The 12,774-nt window shown below is 39.9% G+C and overlaps 1 protein-coding gene across 1 annotated transcript in view; it reads left to right on the forward strand.

Annotated features, from left to right (window-relative positions):
* The window catches only part of CEP192 (centrosomal protein 192), a 67,764-nt gene that overhangs the window by 22,720 nt on the left and 32,270 nt on the right, over nucleotides 1-12,774 (forward strand). The window contains exons 19-28 of the mRNA XM_077933625.1: nucleotides 78-145; nucleotides 2,087-2,306; nucleotides 2,733-2,864; nucleotides 3,992-4,056; nucleotides 4,143-4,340; nucleotides 4,793-4,913; nucleotides 6,590-6,684; nucleotides 7,870-8,506; nucleotides 9,414-9,644; nucleotides 11,601-11,748. Coding sequence (XP_077789751.1) covers nucleotides 78-145; nucleotides 2,087-2,306; nucleotides 2,733-2,864; nucleotides 3,992-4,056; nucleotides 4,143-4,340; nucleotides 4,793-4,913; nucleotides 6,590-6,684; nucleotides 7,870-8,506; nucleotides 9,414-9,644; nucleotides 11,601-11,748 — 1,915 coding nt within the window. The remainder of the gene's footprint in view (nucleotides 1-77; nucleotides 146-2,086; nucleotides 2,307-2,732; nucleotides 2,865-3,991; nucleotides 4,057-4,142; nucleotides 4,341-4,792; nucleotides 4,914-6,589; nucleotides 6,685-7,869; nucleotides 8,507-9,413; nucleotides 9,645-11,600; nucleotides 11,749-12,774) is intronic.

Raw genomic sequence — 12,774 nt, forward strand, 5'->3', positions numbered from 1 at the left:
CTATTAAATGTTTTTTTCTATTACAACATTTCTTTCATTTCATTTAAAATCAATGCTAAATAACTGTATCACTGCAGGTTGTTATGACTGTAGTGAGGAAGATGGAATATCTGTAAAGACGAAAACAGTCAGCAGCAGCAGAAATGTAAGTAGAGGACTGAAAATCAGAATCCATGTATTCTGGCTCAAGATACTGAGTTTGACCTAATGTTGGGTATCTCCTAGAGTAGACCCATTGAAATAAATAATCTTAAGTAACTTGTTCATGGGTCTACTCTATGAGTTGGATATCACCAGTTTCTTTTAACAGGGGATCATCTCTTTTAAAAATAAATCAGACTTCTTTTTGAGCAAGTGTTGGGGATACTTTTTGTTTCTGTTTTTTAAGGAAAACACTCTGAGTAGTCTGAATTTCCAAAGCTTCTCAAGAGTTTATGAATCAATCACACATGCAAATCCCTATTATTTTTTTCCAACCAGTAGTCATCTGTCTCACGCCAAGACCTTGAGTCGGCAACATTAACTTGTTCCTTTTGTCCCTTCCTCCTCTCCCCATCACCACAATGAGCACTATAGTTAACAGTACCTAGCTGATGATCCTATTTGCAAGCTGGAGGGAGCTTTCCCGGTAAAATTGCCCAAATGGCATACACTACTTAACAGCAATAAACACTTTAAATTGCTTGCTAAAACCATACTCAATGAAAGTCCTTGAGCAATTATAGAAAACCTTACTACATGAGGTTATTTAAAATTGGTCTGGGAAAGTACCGTAATTTTCGCTCCAAAACACGCACTTTTTTGCTCCTAGAAAGTAAGGGAAAATGCCTGTGCGTGTTATGGAGCGAATGCACGGATCGGAGCCATGGCTGCCGTCAGTCAAGCAAAGCGGGAGCCACTTACAGGCTCTACGAGGCTCTGACTTTGCTTGCTTTAAAGCGACCTGGAGCCGGGGAGGAGGGAGGGAAGGAGAGCCATGGCAGCAAAGCCGGCAGCAGCCGCTTACAAGGGAGGAGGGACAGACGCTAGCAAAAGTCTGTGCGCTCTCTAAACAGAGCAATGAGGCTGCAGAGGGAGGGCAGGAAAGATAAAATTTAAGTAACCAGCAGCAAAATAAAACCAACCTCGAGCTCTGAGCCAGCGCAGTGAAAACCAGGAAGTAAAAAAAAAGGCTGGGGAGGGATGAGGGAGAGGGGAAAACTTCGCAAATCCCCGCATCTCAGCTGGGACGGAGCAGCTTGTTTTCAGGCAGGATAGATTTGAGCATTGGCTGGGTCCTAGTGCCCCTATCTCTTTTTTGTGCTCCATTCTATTGCTGCTGGTGGCTGCTTATCATTCAGGCTGCAAGGAGGAGCGCTTTTACACAGCTAATGGCGAATCCCCTGCAATCCAAGCCCTCCTCACTTGCTCAAATCTATTCTGCCTCAAAACAAGGAGCGGACGGAAAAGGCTGCAAACTGTTAAATGGAAAAAACCCAGGCACAGGGCAAATACCTTAAGTATACCTTTAAAGCAACAGTGCTCTTTCCCTCCCTCCTCCCCGCTCAGCTCGCAGGAAAGCTCCTTCTCTACACCCCCCACACGTGCTCCTTGTCCCTTGAGTTCTTTTCCTTCCCTCCCCACTTAAAACGTGGTTACAAAGCACGGATCCACATGGATCCTCAGGATTTTTGCACTGGGTCACCCCAAATTCACCATCAGATCACATAGCATTTCCATGGCTATAGCCTGCACCAAAAAACACACACGCACCCACTGTTTCATGGGGGCGCAATGGCGCAAAAACGTGGTTACAAAGCATGGATCCACATGGATCCTCAGGATTTTTGCATTGGGCTACCCCAAACTCACTGTCAGATCACATGTCTGTGGCCACAGCATGAACCATAAAAATCATACATCCACTGTTTCGTTTAGAATATTTTTTCCTTGTTTTCCTCCTCTAAAAACTATGTGCGTGTTATGGTCTGGTGCGTGTTATAGAGCGAAAAATACGGTATCTCTTAATTGACATTAAAAAGAAAATGAACATTTTTGTCCAGTTAATAAAGTAACTCTCTCTCTTTCCTTTTGTTTTTTATAAAAGGATGCCACAAACGTAACCAACTGTGAATTAAAGCTAGATTCTCTCTACTTTAAATGCATTGCTGACAGTAATGCTGCTTCTGAGATATGGCACACAGAACAGCAAACCCAATTTCCTGATCTGTCGCAGCTTGCTAATGAAAATTATGTTCCTCTGGCTGATGCATACCTGTCGCCAAGTGCTTACAAAGGTTCAGAGCAATATGAATGTACAGCAGAAGGTTAGTTAAATGCTAGCTCCTGTGTGCTTTCAGCTTCTAGATTGATTTTGAGATGTTGGTGAGTTGGTGGGTGGCTGCTGTGAATGCTTTTGTGTTATGCCTGAAGTAAACAGCACATGGCCTTACTGATGAAATACTGTAGCTTACTTGAAAATGAGAGTGGAACAAAAGTAGCTTTTGAATATCCCGGTTCAGTTTTGATTTAACCACTAAGTTAAAGCATGCATGTATTGCTTGTTGTTGTTGTTTTGTTAAATCAACTCATTGTTAGCTTTCCTTTCCTTCCCCCAATTGTCAAAGTCTAGGTAGTAACATCCTTTGGATAGGAACCTTATTTGTGCTGTATTGTAATGTACTCATTCATGTACATGTGTGTCATGACTGAAAGTGGAGGAAGCTAAAGACAATATGTGATTCCTTTTTTAGAGGACCCACCACATGATGTTGTGTATCAAAATGAAGATGGTAGATGGGTGACAGATCTTGCTTACTACACGTCATTTAATAAAGAAGAAGTATCCAATTTCTCAAACTTAAGTGGAGACTTCGTAGCTGGATGTAAGCCTTACTATACCTTTAAATCTTTGGAAATGTCTTGGTTGCATTTCACTTCCTAATCTTAAAAGAACAGACACCTACATTTACAAAATATGTCAGTATCAGAAGGAGTTTTGTCGGAGCTCCCTTGATTTCTCGAAATTATTTTTTTTACTTCGGTTTTAAATTACTCCTTTCCACAAAGATAAGTAGGAAACATAGCAGGGGTCTTGCAAAGCTTTCCTTTGACCTGGCTTGAGTAAGTTTGTACTACAAGATTAATTATATGTTAGGACATGGGTCACCAAGATTCTCCACATATTCGTAGGTAATGTAATGCAGATGCCAATTGGATGACAGTGAAACAAAAATACTTCTTTGGGTAACTGAAACTTCAGTGTTAAAGCAATTGACAATTAATAGCATAAGTAACCTGACTTCTTTAAACTTAGGATATTAGTTGTGATAGACTTCAATTGTAGTATTACTTACAAAACTGCTGAAATTAAATAATGGTAGAGGAAAATGGCTGGCATGGCTTTCAGATTTCCTAGCTGATAGCTCTGCTCCTTACAAAGACAGCAGCACAGAATACCAGGGCTTCAGATGATACAAGAGCTTGTTTTTATTCAAAGTGGTTCTCCTTGAATGGTAAATATCTGTCTTTTCTTACAGTTGGTATTACCATAATATCATAAAATTACACAAAACTTTTAAATTTTATTTATTTATTTGGATTTATATACTGGTGACATTTTTAGGAAAAAATCTCTTTAAGTAGCTAGAAATATCATGAAATTACAAATAGAAATCAGAAAACAATAACTAAATTATTTTTAAAAATCCATCAATTAAAAACATCACAGCCAGTAGCTGAACAGAATAACCACCTTAAACATCTCAAGAAGCCTGAGTAAGCAGATATGCTTTTAGCCGACTTAAAACATTCAGCTGATGGAGCTAAACAAATTGCATATTAACATTACATGGCCTTACAGGAAACAGCTCAGTACATAAAATATGCCTAATTTTTAATGTAATTTTTACTTCATGTTTACTTTACCTTTCACTCATTCATCCATTCTGCCTAGGGAATGTGGGATATGTTAAGAGATTAATCGTTTCCCTTCCTCTTACTCTTTGAAAAGCTGAAGCAATTGCTGTGATTGACCAAGATCAAGAAGAATTTGAAAGGGAACACAGATTTATTCAGGTAGGAAACATCGTAAAGAGGCTATTCTGATCCTTTTGTCTATAGGTAATGATAATTCTTGACGTTTTTGTTTGCTACATTTTCAGGAAGAGAAAATGGAACTGCAAAATACCTCTGGATTAGAGGACTCTTCATGGAAATGTGTTAATAACGGCAACCCACTTAGAGGTTCACAAACCGACTTCAGCAAAGATGCTAGTTACCTACGGCTCTCTCTAGGAGAGTTCTTTGGTCAGAGGTCTGAGGCTCTTGGTTGCCTCGGAGGAGGAGGTGATGTGAAACGGGTACGTAGCTGTCTTGTCCACATACTTTTACCACTATATGTACAAACTTGGTTTTTGACAAGATTCCTCTCAGACTACAAAATAGAAATAAGTAAATGAGCAGGCTCATAGCTGAGTAATAGAGCATATGCTTTGCATACAGAAAATGCAGGTTTAGTGCCTTCCAAATTCATTAAAATATCTCTGATAAAGGACTGAAAGAGATATATGCCTGAGACCCCGGAGAACTACTGCATTTTATGTAGCCCATTACTGACTTGTCCATGAGGTAGTCTCATGTCCCTGTAAACACCTGTTGAGTTATTTTCTACAATGGACTGTGAAACACAGGGCAAAGAAGCAATTTTTTGAAGGCAAGTTTGACATCTTCCAGATCTAGACGCTGTGTTGGCCAGCTTCTATTACTACATGTTTCTCAAAGGGTTTATCACGAACGTTATTTCCTCTTACAGCCATCTTTTGGTTATCACATTACTTCACCGGAAAAGAGACAACCTCTTCCTTTGTGGAGGCAATCTGATGTATCTAGAACAAACTCTGATGATCAGAATTCTCAGACATCTACTCTTCAAGGTAATTTCTTGTAAACCTAATAATTTCTCGTAAACCTAAGAATTCTGTGCAAGTAGCTGTTTATCAGGCGAAGCCAACCTAGTGGCCTCCAAAGATTGTGAACTACAGTTCCTCATACTTCCCACCAGCATGGCTAATGGACTGTTCACAACACCTGAAGGGCACCACGCTGGCCACGCATGATGTTAGCCGGTTGTTCACTTCATTTCCAAAATCTGCTTATGTATTGGGCCAAGTCTGATAACACTATATAGCATACAGCTGCAGACTAAGCTGCTAGCCTGCCAACATAGTGTAAGTGAGGGCAAGAAAATGGGGCCTGTGTTTTATATTGAGCATATTCCAGAATGGCATTAGAGGACTTCTCTGCCCCCTGGCAACTATGCTGCAGGGTCCTGCAGGGTTTCATGCTGTTTCATATTAATGTAAGGAGCAGCTCATATTTTTCATGCAGAGGGAAGGATTGACTCATGGCCAACCCCTCCAGGGGTAACATGTCAAAGTGGGCATGGCTGAAGTCTGAAAGTGAGGATAGCTAATTTTAAATTTCTTAAAAAAAAAAAAAAAGACACATGGGTATCACAAAAACCTTTTCGTATCGTAACACTAGTGCTGCATAGGAACTTTTAAAAGTCATTTGGGGGGGTGTCAAAAACCGTGTTGGGGCTATATGCAGGCCAAGAGTTTTTTTAACAGATTTTAAAATTTTGGTTTTGGTGCTTTATTATGTGTGGTATTTAATGGTACAGGGATGCTGGTGGCGCTGTGGGTTAAACCACAGAGCCTAGGGCTTGCCGATCAGAAGGTCGGCGGTTCGAATCCCCGCGACGGGGTGAGCTCCCGTTGCTCGGTCCCTGCTCCTGCCAATCTAGCAGTTCAAAAGCACAAAAGTGCAAGTAGATAAATAGGTACCACTCCGGCGGGAAGGTAAACGGTGTTTCCGTGCGCTGCTCTGGTTCGCCAGAGTGGCTTAGTCATGCTGGCCACATGACCCAGAAGCTGTACGCCGGCTCCCTCGGCCAATAAAGCGAGATGAGCGCCGCAACCCCAGAGTCAGCCACGACTGGACCTAATGGTCAGGGGTCCCTTTACCTATTTAATGGTACAGATCTGTAAATTACCCTGGAGTATTTTCATGAAGGATGGCTTAGAAATCATGTTTCCTTATGCAGCTTAGTATTATCCTCACACACTGCGCTTGGTATGAAAATAAGCAGTTAGAGTACAGATAGAATTAAATTGCTTTTACAAAGGATTTTCGTTATTCCAAATAGATCTTAGATGTGTGTTTAATTACATTTGTGTGGTGTTTACACTTAAAATGGCCATGTTCAGACAATCATTCATAGTGTCATAAAACACATTTCTCTCCCCTTTTCACATTGGCCAATGACTTGGATCTCCTGCCTTGCGTTAATCCAGAATTCCCCATTGCATCCAAGCCAGGGAACTCTACATTAATGTGAGTTAAAAAATCAGGTTAACAGAAATATCTGTGCCAAAGCAAGTATACAACAGAAAGAGGAGGAACAGCAGCATGAAAACATGGATAATGATCTGAATATGGCTAGGTGCAACATTAACCTTTGCAATTTGTTCTTTGCAATATACATTTCTTTCATTGGCTTATTGTAAACAGTATTCCAGTGAACACAAGCTAACTTTTCTTGTCTTAGGGGATGTAGAAGAAAGCATTAAGGAAGACTCCCACATTGCATCTGCTACATTTACCCTTTGTGAAGTGAGTGCAAAAGACAGAGAGAGAGGAAGGGTAAGTATTTAGATATCAAAAGCAAAATAGATATCTGTTTAAAAGTATTTCATTTCTTATAAGAATTCTGAAACAAATATTTCAGTGTGTCTAACATACCGTATTTTCCCATGTATAAGATGTTCCCATGTATAAGACGACCCCTATTTTTTTTTACCCAAAATTAAGAAATTAATTTGTTTAGCTTTTTGGGGGGCGGGGGAGGTCACTTCCACCAATCGCTCACTCGCCTGCCTGCCACTGCTGATTGCTTGCTACAGCCATTGCTGATCACACACACCCCGCCCCAGCCACCAATTGTCTGCCCGCTTGCTGCCACCAACAGCCCACCCACCTATTTGCCGCAGCCGCCAGTCACCTGCCCGCCTCGCCACAGCGCCAGTCACCTGCCCAATTGCTGCAGCCGCAGCCAATCGCCAGCAGGCCTTGCTACAGCCACCAATCACTTGCCCAATCGCTGCTGCCAATCTCCTGCTTGCTGCTGCCATTAATCATATATCCCCCCTCTATATTCACTATCTGTGTATAAGACGACACCCAATTTTTCCCTTATTTTTTTTTTAGCAAAAAGCATTGTCTTATACATGGAAAAATATGGTACAGTTAAACCTGAAGCTGGAAGCTAAAACATACTATCTCATGAGTGGAAAACTTGGTCAGTTTTTCTGAATAAATTGTCTGAGTGGCAGAACTACTGCTGGATCAGACCAAAGGTCTGTCTAGTCCCACATTCTATTCTCAGTAGCCAGCCAAAATGACAATGGGAAGCCCACAAGAAGAAGAAGAGTTTGAATTTGATATCCCGCCTTTCACTCCCTTTAAGGAGTCTCAAAGCGGCTAACATTCTCCTTTCCCTTCCTCCCCCACAACAAACACTCTGTGAGGTGAGTGAGGCTGAGAGACTTCAAGGAAGTGTGACTGGCCCAAGGTCACCCAGCAGCTGCAAGTGGAGGAGCGGAGACGCGAACCCGGTTCCCCAGATTAGCAGACTACCGCTCTTAACCACCACACTGGCTCACACAAGCAGGACATGAGTGCGATGATGCAGTTCCTGTTTAAAATGCTCAATAACTGGTATTCAGAACTATACTGCCTCTGATATTGGAGGCAATATAACCATTATGACACATGAGTTCAGCTTTGCTACAGGATGTTAAAAATGTCAACTTCTTTTCCAACTTCTAGGAGAAATGCGAAGACCGAAAAGTTGAATGTAAGCAGCATGAGCCATCTATATTAAGTATAAGCACAATTGCATCTGCTATTGCAAATGCTTCTGTTAGTACTGATCCAGCACAACTCGCTGCTTTGATGACGAAAGCCTCAAATAAAAATAGAGAAGTAACAAGCATCCCTGGAGGTGTCAAACCGACAGACTTTTCTGCCGCAAGTCAGTCATATGTCAACAATGTAGAAAATAGCACATTTGACATAGAGAAATATCTCAGAAAAACTGATGAGGTTGAGAATGACGGTGAACCCGAAAGCATAATTAAAGATGAAGCAACTGCCAGGGACTTGCGTACAGTTTTGTACAAACAGGAATCTGAAATGCCTTCTCCAAGAGACTTGTCCAAAAGTAATTTGTCTATCAGGCATGGAGAAGAGAAGCTTAATCTAAGCATAATACATGAGGAAAACAGTTACAGAGACTCATCTTGTAAAACAAGTTTTGAAAAAAAGGAAATGGAATGTTTAAAAGCAGCATCTAACAGAGGTGAAGACTTTCTTCCAAAAAACCTGACTTCTGTACCAGATTCAGAAAAGAGACCATCAGAAACTACTACCATATCTTTGGAGGATAGTGGAAAAACACTTCCCGGTAAGTCTTTAACATGTCTTCTAAACTGTTTGGTAGCTGTGCAATTTTAAAAAGAACATTTACAACTGACATTCACAAAATGGCATTTATTTCAATGCAGCTTAATGAAAACTTTGGGACAGTATGGCTTGTAATGAGAGAAATGCCCTTTTGCAGTGGAATAGATCTTTTGACCACACACATAGCCCTTTGTTCACGTGGGCCTGCAAACAATCCAGGAAATCTGCACTGTGGTTTCTTATTTTTGTTTGCGTTGGGCAGCTGTGCTTAATAGTTTCAGAACAAATCAGGATACAAATCCAACTTCCAGCCATGCCATAATACCCTGGTGTGTTTGAAAGCTGCTAACCATAATTTTCCAGTTTAGATGAAATGCAAACTCTAATTAATGGAAGAGTTTGTGGTTTGTTTGTTTGTTTGTTTGTTTGTTTGCTGGCTTGCATGAAGGTACTGCATGTGCAGCCAGAAAGCTCACATATCAGCTTTTGATGCCCATATATGTTTATCTAAATTATTTCTTTTGAATACAACAAGGTTCCCAAACTCTGGTCTGTGAGCTGCATTCAGGTGGTCTACAGTATGTCTGCATTCACACATATTACATTGTTTTATGTTGCATTACGGTTTGAATGCTATGGGATGCAAATTATGGTACATTAAATTCAATATAAGCTATTAAAGATGCAATAAGAATACAATTAACATTCATACAGCTTCTATCACAGTGTGTTGTAAATGCTACAATAGGCAGAAAAATAATTATGTGGTCTGCCAAGATCATAAGTAATTTCTATTGGTCTGTGTGGGAGGAAGTTTGCAACGCATTTATAAGAGTGGAAAGCCCTGCATCTCTGGTGTAAAGTCAAAAATGTATAATTGGATTGTGAACACTTTTTTCTTTATCCAGCTTACTCTGAATCAGAAGGAAGAACCAGCAAGAACACTCTGTCCCTCAGTTTAAAATCTGTTCCAATATTGCTTTCCCCTCTTCCTGTACACCCTAATAAGGAAAAAACTATATCCAATATTAAATACCAAGAGAAACAAGATGAGAAGATAATGGAAGAGAATGCTGCCTGCAACAATGAAAAATGTATAGCTTTTGAAAATATATCTGCTGATAACCAGAAAAATGTTGGTGAGTTAGAGCATAGGTATATTGATTTCTGCCGAAGCCTGCTTTGAAAGTAAGCTGAAATAGTTTGTTATTTATATGTTTATGAAGTTTATTTTTCATTCCTGTGCTTGATAACTGCTCTCATCTACTTCTGGAGGCTGTTTCTTGGCCTCCATTGAAGGAGAGCTGCTTTCCTCTGAGGCATGGTTGCTTTTACAGAACATTTCTTCCTTAGTTTTAGTTTAGTTAGGTGGGCTTGGTTTTGGGCTTCTGGGCAGAGAATCCTAGTCTTCAGGACAAGGCAAGAAGAGGTATTATGTCTCCAAATTGTTGACAGGAATCTAGGTTACTTGTCCTTTTTCTAGGCCTGTAACCAGGTACTAAGTGCACCCAGCTGCCATTACTTGGATTTCTGAAATGATCTCACTTATTCTAACAGACCAGGACCTAGTTCAAGATTATGTTGGCTTGCCCAAAAATTTTGTTAAGATCTATACCCCCTGGATTTAAATGTAATTGTAAAGGACAAAAGGAGCACACTTCTCCCCATCAACTCTTACATTTGTTGATAGCAATATTTGAAACCATAATTTTTCCCAATTTATTGTACTGTTTGCGTGTGATTTTCAGCAGAAGCAATTTCAATCTGGACTAAAATGTGGCAAAATACAGGTGTCTTATTGAGTTGCTGTCTAACATTTTCAAGCTCTGCAGAAATCTTACCCAAATGTTCACTGGCCCTTATTACTTGGAAGTACTAGCCTCATGGGTATTCTGTATGACTTTATTCTTTTCACCTAGTTCTCATAACTTGTGGCTCATGGAGCATCATTCTAATAGTGGCCATGCAGTAAAGTGGCCATGGTAGCCTTTGGTGCATAGCTGTTTTCAAGCAGCCATGGATTGATTCACACAGAATATTTTGTCCCTCTGAGTAAGACTCTCTAAGTATTGTGGTTAAAAACGTGTTCTTTTGATAACTAAGTCTAAGCAGAAGGGTATTAGCGTGACTAGCTTCAGGGCTAGACCTTCCGTTTATAAACATTCTCATTTCCTGCAGTTTTTGACAGATTCATTGAATTGAGTTGTCCAGAATCACGTAAAGGTATTTCAGGCATGGCCAGAAAACTCTACAAATTTCCCCTGGGATAAGGAAGTGATTGTTTCAGACAAAGGGGACAGATTTTGAGTTGGTCACAACTTGGTTTGTTAGAAGCCAAGACACCTCTGCTATGTATTTCTCCCATTTGGCATTGTTTTGAAAGCAATGCCTGGAAAGAATCCAAGTGATTTTGGTTGCCCCATTCTATAATTTATATAATAATAATAATTTATTATTTATACCCTGCCCATCTGGCTGGGTCTCCCCAACCACTCTGGGCGACTGCCGCCAATTGAGTGTTAAAAACAATACAGCATTAAATATTAAAAACTTTCCTAAACAGGGCTAATAATAATAATTTATTATTTATTCTAAATAAATAATTTATTATTAATAATAATTTATTATTTATTATACATTCTGCCCTTTCTACTGGCACTTGAAAGGAGGCAAGCTTCAGCAACCGCTTCACTGTTGAAGAACTGCCCATCTGAAGAATTTGAGCACAGTTGCTAAATATATCTTTATAGGATGTCATCACATGACAAACATGGGACGTAAACTGCAGTAGTTCTTTCTGATCATTAAGAGGTTGGCATCTGGGCTGACACCTGCATTTTATGTATAGTAAAAAGGTGGGGCTGTGCACAGTCAGAATGCTACATCTCAAGGATATCCTTCTATCATATACTTCACTGTTTTACCATTTTTATGTCTAGGTATTTCATAGCTAAATATGAAATCCCTAAACGTAGGCATTGCAAATTTCTGTTGAGAAGTACTGCCTCCTGAGGTGGATAGTCACTGATAATCTGAAGTCATTCTTTCCATGGCTAGGAGGATTAATTTCAACATCTCCTTTTTAAAATATTCAGGTAATGCTGTTGTAGCAACGGAACAGACACCTACAACTCCTATGCCTTGTATACAGATTTCAGATGATGAACAATACAGTTTCAGACCTTCAACGTCTCCACTTATTCATTCATCTCCAAATGAAGCTTCTGGAACTGCTCTTTTAGGGTAATTATTGTGTGGGAACATGAAAAGCCCAAATGTGGGTGGGAGTTAGTAGTTGAATATGGTTAGATGGTTAGATTGCATGGTCTGAGCCATACAATCCATTATTGCCTGCTGTATTGGTACAGCTCTCTCAGGTCACAGTCGGTCTTCCCCACCACCTGACAGCCCTTTTTAAAATGAGATTCCTGGGATTTCCTTTGTGCAAAGCATGCTCTCTGTCTTTGAGAGATAATCTCTCAGTTGAATATGCACATTAACTAATCATTGGCAAATATTACTTTTGACCTCTGTACATGAGGCCCTAATTTTTAAACACTCTTCAATCAATATAAACCTCTTCAAGACAGTTGTCATAATATAAAATGGCAGTCAATTTTACATATTTAAGTGTGAACTAGAAATGAGGACACTGCTGCTGCTTAGCATTCTTGCCAAGTGAACAATATTGCAGTATTCAGTGTCAAATCAAAGAGCCAGCATCCTTAATTTATTCTTCTAAATTATGTGACTCACTCAAGTAGTAAGGATACTCCAGAAATTAATGCAGCTGCCTATTAGCTACTGAGCTACGTTCAGGCTTTCGTTGCTGGAATTTAAACCCTACACAACCTGGCACCAGGATCCAAACCTGATCTTTAAGATCTTCCACAGAGACACTGCTGGCCGTTCCACAACCAGACAATTGTCACTTTGTGACATCTCCAAGAAGGCCTGCTTCCTGCATTGTAACCCATCCTCTTGGGTAATGCCTCTTAAAACATACTTTTACCCAAGCTTTCCTGGACTCTGGGTCTTAATTTTTAATTATCTGTTTAGTATGCTGCTCAATGTTACCTGTGGTGCATCACTTTGTGTTATTGTTTCTCTTCACTTTTAGGGATTTTGTTAAACGTTATTATCAATATTCCATTATTTATGTAAACTGCTTATTTTTATTAAGCGGTATACATTTGTTTATGAAATACTGTGGTGATACAGGAAAAATGAAAGGCAAGCCTCATGCAAGCCTCATGCTACACAAATAAA

The sequence above is a fragment of the Podarcis muralis genome, chromosome 8 (genome assembly GCF_964188315.1).
Source record: "Podarcis muralis chromosome 8, rPodMur119.hap1.1, whole genome shotgun sequence".
NCBI classification, from domain to species: domain Eukaryota; kingdom Metazoa; phylum Chordata; class Lepidosauria; order Squamata; family Lacertidae; genus Podarcis; species Podarcis muralis.